The following is an 8,467-nucleotide window of genomic DNA, read 5'->3' as shown; positions in this document are numbered from 1 at the left end:
TTATATCAAATTATTTTGATTAAAAATTGCTCATCACATGCTGCGGCTTAGTCAAATTTATCGTATCGTAATGATTTTCGTTTAATACACATTTAATGTGCTTTAAGTATCGAGCGACTAATTTAAGTTGTCGATTTAACTCCAAATGCATTTGGAGGGGTGGAAAAAAACTGTAAGCCGGGAAAACATAAATCTGAAAATTTCATTAACAAATCGTCACTCTGTGCATTGCCGTTATGTTGAAAAAATAAAATTGTTTTAAGCAATTGTGTATTCTCGTTGGTTTTTGTTGTTGTGTTTTATTTACGATTTCATTAAAGCAGCCATGCGAAGCATGCTCCTGCCCCGTGCTCCGTGCCCCACAGCCCCGGACACCGCCTCCATTAAAGTTGTAAAGCTCGGTGCGGCATGGCAAACAGGCAATTCAGCGGTGGTCAAACAGGTCGTCGTTGTGTTAACTCCACAAATTTCAGTAAATAAATACGAAACATTTACATTGCCACTGTTTGCCACAGAACAGAACAAAAAAAAAAGGAAAAAATAATGAAAATATTACGCATTGTGCCCGATTGATGGCCATTCAGTTAAAGTGCAAGTTTATCGCATCAATAAATTTCACATGTTTTACACAGAGACGCACACAACATGACAGCTTGATGATTAAAGTTGCGTTGGATCCTCATAATTTGATCGCAGACCGTCCGAAGAAGACGCTTTTGCCGCCAACGCAAAAAGACAAATTACCTTTTATTTTGTGAAAATTAATAATGTGTGTTTCAAAACTGAGTGGGAAAAATTATTGAGTACGAAACGGAAATGGTTAAGATTTTCCCAAGAAACGCAGACAACAAACAGCTCGCGTCATTTACTGAAAATACGAACAAAACAAAACAATCGTCGAATAGTTGATACTCTTCTCAAGTGTGTATTGCACAGTAGACGACAGAAGCAACACACTTTGCTGCAGTGGTCCATAAATAGAAATCACATTAGTTCGCAGATCAAGCAACTGGTCCTTATCTCAGTTCCACATCGACAAGTAGCCGTTGGCTGTGACGCCAAAGTGTGCCCAAAAGTCTACTAATTTTAACAATGATGTAACTTGTCGCACTTTTCGGACATCGTCGTCGGGCCAAGTGTTCACACTGTTTGCTTTTGGACACGCGCCCAATTTCATTTTTTTCGCTTTGCAAACATCATTCTGGGAAGTAAAGCAAAGAATTGGCATCGCCAGTGAAATTGAAAAGTGGCGTAGAAAAGGGGGTTAAAAAGGATGATCAAGGTGTGCTTGTTATCAATACAAAATTATAGAGTTATAAAAGTAATTTTTCAAGGTTTTTTATAATCAATACATACTATTTTAATAAGGAAATTCCTCTTTATTAAATACTCTACGACGCCACTGTGCTTGCGGATAAATGACAAACGCACAAGTGGTAAAATGTTGTGTGTTAAACGTTTTTGAATTGACTTGATGCCCACATCACAGTGGGGCAAACAGCTGCTGTCATTGAGCCGGGTGAACGTGCGCCAAACCACGACGTTTGCCAAAAAATAAATTTCAATTAAATACGACTTACGTGCTCATAACTGTCGTATATACATACATATAAATATGTTTGTATATTTTAGTAAAAATGAAAAGAATATTTCATATTCTAATTTCCAATTAACTTTATGATAATGTACTTAAAATGGGCAATTTTGAAAATCATCGATTTAAGCAATTTCAAATTAATGTTCATATTGAAATAAATATAAAATTTTAATAAAAGTTATCCATCGGTTATTTTAATATTATAAAATGGCTTAAATATTTAATTCGATAAATTGAGAAAAATATATTTATTTCTATTTTCCAGATAGTGATTCACTTCTGCGCATCTCTAATGATTAGACAAGTATATTATACACATGAATTCATTTCTATATTCCTATTGAGTACGATATAAAATGTTTTATAAATGTCATAATTTTTAAGATGAACTGTCAAATCATTTGGCTGGCTTTCAAATGAAATAGTAGACGTGTCACCTGCTCAAAAAAATCAAGCAAAATGTTGTTGACTAAAATTAAAGTGTTGAGGCCAACGCCACCTGATACGATTGGAGTAAGTGCAGCGGAAATAGTTTTATAAAGGTTAGAGTTCATTTTCCAATTTCAATGGTAAAGAATAAAAATGGCAAAAATGGAAAATTGCACTTAGCAAAAATAGTTGTGCGGCAAATGCATTTTTTGCAGCGCAAATTAAAAACATTTTGTCAGGCCGCTTGCCTCGCCTGGATAAAATACTAAAAATAGCCAAAAACGAGCAATGTGAAGTTATAAGTACTACACAAAACATACGTGTGTGCATAAGCATATACTATACTCGTATACTATACAGCGGGGCTGGGGCGGAGGGAAAGTCGCATGCACTTGAGGCCAGGGACAGGCCAAAGTGATCAGCATCAACACTTTGCTCTCTCCATCTCTCTCTCTCTCTCTCGTTTGCGCTCTCTGCCTTTGGTTTGTGTGGAAGTGCCTTTTGGGCTGTGCGTTATTTGTCTCATGCCGCAGATGAAATGCTTGTTGTTGGGAAATGAGTTGCGTTAATAAATTTAGCTCATAGTCATGCCATACTGTATTTTAATGCTCTGTCTTTCCACTCTCTGCACTGTGGACTGTGGATGGGATGTGGCTGGAGCACCAGCAGCAACACTCGGCAATAAAAAATAGTGCTAAAACATTCGACAAGCGTTCACCGTCTAGCAGCTGCAGCGCTCCAACTTGCTGAGAGGGGGGAGGGGCAGTGGCTGGGCAACCTAAAACAGACTTGCACCATGTGTGCCAGTGCCAAGATGCCAAGATCATTGCAGCGGTTCGCTGAAAAAAGGTCCACGGTCACGCGCGCTCTTTGCCAGTGAAAAACTTGTAGTTATAAACAAGCATAAATATTAATTCAATTATGAAGGAATACTAGTTTTCATTTTTGTGTAAGATTTCAATAAAATATACATTTAAAGAAAAGTTATGAAAAGGAAATTAAAATAAACCATTTTCTTATTGCCTTCGGATAGTTTGCAAATAAAATAAATCTATGAACAAAATTATCAAGAAATGCGTGAATCTAATCATATGAGAAAATCCTACTATTTACTTCATACTTTTCTATACTATGTGTTTAAGAGATATCTACAAATAAATGTGATTAAGAAACTAACTAATTTTTAGATTAGATAATTTGTAGTTAACCGATGCTTTCCATTTTCCATTTGCCATATAATACAATACTTTAGTTATTAAATATTACACTCATCGCATCAAATTGAAGCTGAGTTAATAGCAGCCGTCTCCAGCTAATTTCGTAGTGAGTTGTTGCCTTCCTTTTTTTATTCCAATATATGCAAATGAAAAACTACAAAACTACAGCGAACGGGCGAACAGACAGACAGACAGAAAAGTGCGTCGATCAGGGCACAGCATATGAGGGAGCGACAGAGAGAGTGAAGGCAAAGACTAAAGCAAGAGCGAGAGGTAGAGGGCAAAGTGACGCACATGTGCGTGTAAAGATGAAAAATCCAAGACAACAACAACATGCAGCAAAGTGAACTGATCATGACAGGGTGTCGCTGTGACAGAAGCAGCACCAGAAGCAGCAGCAGACACAGCAGCAGCAGCAGCAATAGCAGCAGCAATAGCGGCAGCCGGCGGGAGCAGAGACTGAGCGCAGGATTCAATGTTCCCGTTCCGGGCATTTAAATAACGTGCAGACACCGAGCAGCGGGTTATTAACAGACGCAACGCGGTGGCGTGAGCATCAACAAAAAAGACAAGTGAACTACAAAAGAAAAGCCAAAATAAGAAAATCTCTCAAACACACAAAATATACGAATAGAAGAAAAAGTCGCGTGAACTTGTGTCTGTGTGTGAATGAGTGTGTGCGTGTGTGCATGGGATTTCCCGCGTTCTGTCGCTCCAATAAATAAATACACTACACTAAATTGGCAATTGGCCGAGCAGCAACCGAGACAGACAGTCGTTTAGTGTTTGTGCCGGAAGTGCGAATGTGACAGCATTGAGATATATAAGTTGTATACAGATATACGAGTATATTGCACACAGACAGACTCACATGCATAGGTGAAAGGGAAAATTTGCAAATTGAAAAGTGAAAATGTCTTCGACGATGAAGCCGCAACAACTGCCACTGACCATTTCGAATCACGGCAAAAGCAAAGTGCCGTTAAGCAACAAGACATACGATGAGCATGACATGTGCTACGATGCCTTCATGTCGCCACCGTTGAGTGCCAGCATTGGCATCACTCACGGTGTCAAACAGGAGCCATTTCAGGCACCCAAAGCCGTTGGCTCCATCTCCTCTTCAGTGAACTCTATTGCCGGCTTGGAGGCGACGAGTTTTGGCTGTGGCGAGATGCAGTTTCCGGACTTTTCGCACCTTTGCTTTGCCACCGAGACGCCGAATTCGGTGTTCAGCGAATGCCAGAGCTACACGGGACCAGAGCAACAGGATCGCGATGATATTGTGTGTGCCTCGGCCGAGGAGCAGACGGGAATGCCCTATCAGCAGGGTCAGTACACACAGCTCAATCGCGAGGATGTCTTTCGCTTTGAGCCCGAGGACATTGCACGACTCACGGCTGACAGCAGCAGTGGCAGCAATGGCAGCAATGGTTGTGGCAGTGGCAGTGGCAGTGGCAATAATGCCTATGATGAGCTGGCTGGTTTGTTGCAGATGCCTCAAACACCGTACACACCGTGCAGTGCACAGCCGACACAATTGGTGGCCTCGGGTGGCGGCGAAATGATGGCGCAGGACTTACTCAATCAGGACATTGATTATTTTAATTATGACGAAGTTAATTGCCAATCAAAAAATCAATCTCCTTGCTCCTCGCCTCACTTGGAGGCCTGGTTGAATTTCAATCTTGGTGAAATGTCAACGTCTGAAACGCCATGCAACGATGCCTCTCCCAAATTATGCAACATTTACGAGCAGCAGCTGCAACTGCAGCCACAGCCGCAGCAACAGCAACATCAACAGACAGGCATTAAAGTTGAGCAGCAGACAGCAACGAAGCTGCCGTCAATGAACTCGACATTTGGCACACCAAAGTGTGCCCCCATGTGTGGCGGCAACAACTATGACGATTATTCGAATCTCTATCAGAGTGGCGCCGCTGCGTTGCAGGATGCGGGCTGCCTCTATGGCGGCGGTGGCAATATGGATGATTTTGCCAGCGACAATTTCCAGCACAATATTTCGCAAGTTATCGAGAAACCAAATCGTGAACACAAATTCATTTGGACAATCGATGAATTGGATGAACTGGATTTGGGTGACCATCAAAAGACTGAGTTGGATAATTTGGTGGACAGTCTGCCCGTAACAACAGCTGAACAACTAACTACCGGCGACAGTGACGAAGAGTGTATCGGCGACGACGACTGTGCGGAGGAGGATGAGGACAATGACATTGATAACGAGGTATTTGCACCGCCAGCTGCCGAACGATGTGAACTCGAGGTGGAGGGCACGGAGGCGAGTTTGCCGCTAATCTGCCGCTGGACAGGTTGTGACATGGAGTTTCCGCAGCAACAGATATTCGTGGAGCACATCGAGAAGTGTCATGTGGATGTGCGCAAGGGCGAGGATTTCTCGTGCTTCTGGCTCGACTGCCCCAGGCGCTACAAGCCCTTCAACGCTCGCTACAAGCTGCTCATCCATATGCGTGTCCACAGCGGCGAGAAGCCGAACAAATGTCCCGTAAGTTGACTGTACTACAACTATATTTGTGCTATTGTTGTTGTTGTTATTGTTTATGCTGTATATAAACAACACACAGAATGCTGCACGTGTTGTTTATGCTAGAGCATCCGAAAGCCATTCATCACAACGGCCTTTGACAGGCGGTTGCCACTTGAGTTTTTGGTGACACACACACAAAAATAATCATAATGTGCACTGAGTGCAAGATTTGGTTTTCCCTTTGATTAGACCGAAAAAGGGTTGCCAGGGCTGCCAAGCCAATTAAAACTGATTCACAACCTAGTTTTGTTTTTTTGCCACCATAATTTTCTTTTTTTTGCAAACTCTTTGTGCCAACTGCATGCCGCGAGCTTGCAATTTGAATTTCAATTTCAATTTTTGGTGGTGGTGCGAGAAAGGACTCGAGACTCGAGTCGAGTTGAGTTGAGCTGAGTTGAGCTGAGTTGAGTAATGGTTTCACATTCAATTGACGACTTTTTACCACTTTTCATTACAGTTTCCGGGATGCAATAAAGCGTTTTCACGACTGGAAAATTTGAAAATTCATCAACGTTCGCACACCGGCGAACGGCCTTATGGCTGCCAATATAAAGGTTGCCTCAAAGCTTTCAGCAATAGCTCGGATCGGGCCAAGCATCAAAGAACCCATTACGATACGGTGAGTATACGCCGCGTATGCCTCGATAGATATTACGAAGAGTACGCTTTCTCTCTTTGTCCCTCTCCATCTCTCTCTCTCTCTCTCTCTGTGTTTGTGTGTGGTTTGCATGCAATTTGCGGCAACGTGTCAAAGGGAAATTGATGAGCCAGCGGCGACGCGCGAGTTGTTTCCATCTTTTTAGCTGTAACTGCAGCTTTGGCTTTAAGCTGAAGTTGATGTCGCTATCGTTGATGCTCGCCCCGTTGTGGTCGCCGTGTTGCAGCTTTTAAGCTTAAGCCAAAGTCGCAGGCAAACAGCAAGCAGAGCAACGCCAGCTGAGACTGAGTCACAATTTCTAAAAATGTTGCTCTTACGAATGCTGCCAATGTTGCTGTTGCTGTCGCTGTCGCTGTTGCTGCTGTTGCTGTTGGCGCCATGACATGTGCACATTTCGCATTTCGTTGCCTGATTGATTTATAGTTTTTACGTGTGTTTGCGTTAGGCCGAATGTCAGGCGAGGCATTCGCCATGACAGCCGGAAAAAAGGTTGAAAACCAGCTGCCAATGTGTGTGTGTGTGTGTGTGTGAGCTGAAATTGCCAACATCAAGTGGCGGGCAGCGAATAGCGGGCAAATCGAATAAACTAAACGAGTTACTTTCATTCTCAACGCAATGAGCAGTAGCCCAATCAAGCACACACACACACACACAAAGCTCACACACACATACACATGAATGCGTGTGGTTTTCAGCTGCGCTGCCTTTTCTATTGTTGCGCCCGTTGCCAGTGCAAACAAATGCAACATGCAACGCGGCATTTCGCAACGATTTCACAAGGCAAATATCCATGACCTCTGCCCTGCAGTGAAAGAGTGAGCGAGTGAGAGAGAGATGGAGAGATGGAGAGACAAAGAATGTAGACTAGCAAAATGAATTGCATACTTTTGGGCGCAACTTCATATTGCGTCTAGGCTTCAATTTGAAGTTGGCAAATAATAGGCGAAAAACACGGGAACGCAAAACTAAAATTGCTGTGTTTATGTTCTTCTACTCAACAGAAACCTTATGCCTGCCAGCTGCCCGGTTGCACCAAGCGCTACACGGATCCCTCGAGTCTGCGTAAACATGTGAAAAATCATGGAATAATGCGACGCAAATCTGCCAGTGGCGCTGCCACAACCACCAGCAACACCACCACAACGTGCAGCAAAAAGACGGCCAAGACTCGACGACATTCGGAATCGGCATTGTTGCAGAAGGGTCAGGGGCAGGGAAGTGTTGGTGGCAGCATGGCAGCAGGTGAGCAACGCTCGCAGCGCAGCAATAGTTGCAGTGAAGCGGCGCTCTTGATGCAGAGTGGCGTTCAGGATGAGGAGATGCTTGGGCAAAGGCTAACGGGAATTGGCAACCGCAATGCCTGCAGTATGGACAATGTTGCAACTAATAACAATTCAATGAAATTTAATGAGTTGTCAAATTGCATTGTCATCATTGAGCACGGCCCAAATGAGGTGGCGGCAACAACAGCGATTGCGACGTCCACGACGACAAACAGCTGTGAAAGTGTGGCAAGTCGATACACAACAATAACAGCAACAACAGCAAATACAACAGCATCAACAACAACAACAACAAGTGCGGCAACATATGCCGGCTTCAGCTATTACAATGGCAGCGGGATGGCAACGGAAACAGACGCGCTCAGCAATTGCAGCAGCAGCAACAACAGCAATATCAACAACAGCAACTGCAACAATTACAAACCCAACAACAACAGCGACTCGTGCAATACGGAAAATTTCAATAAATTTAATGAACTTGAACAATTGTTAGCTGGCAATCGCGAGGAGCAAAATGTTGTCAACGTATTCGATTCCACTGCCAATAAATGCCAATTAAATGAGTTTGTATCTTTCGAATATGTGCGAAAGTATCTAACGGATGCATTCGACACCCCGCTCACAAATGAAACACCCAAGTGCAACACTCAGAATCAAACGCAGCAGCAGCTCGATAATAATTTCGAGCAATATGATATACAATTTATTTAATAA

General features: G+C 43.0%; 1 protein-coding gene across 1 annotated transcript; it reads left to right on the top strand.

Annotated features, from left to right (window-relative positions):
• Window positions 1–3,403: 3,403 nt before the first annotated feature.
• LOC133838308 (uncharacterized) lies at window positions 3,404–8,467 on the top strand. Its single transcript, XM_062269374.1, has 3 exons — window positions 3,404–5,770; window positions 6,270–6,431; window positions 7,472–8,467. The coding sequence occupies exons 1-3, from the start codon at window positions 4,157–4,159 to the stop codon at window positions 8,462–8,464; spliced, it is 2,769 nt and encodes a 922-aa protein (XP_062125358.1). The 5' UTR covers window positions 3,404–4,156; the 3' UTR covers window positions 8,465–8,467.

The sequence above is a fragment of the Drosophila sulfurigaster genome, chromosome 2R, assembly GCF_023558435.1.
Source record: "Drosophila sulfurigaster albostrigata strain 15112-1811.04 chromosome 2R, ASM2355843v2, whole genome shotgun sequence".
In the NCBI taxonomy this organism is placed as follows: domain Eukaryota; kingdom Metazoa; phylum Arthropoda; class Insecta; order Diptera; family Drosophilidae; genus Drosophila; species Drosophila sulfurigaster.
This window is presented reverse-complemented; position numbering and strand designations above follow the sequence as displayed.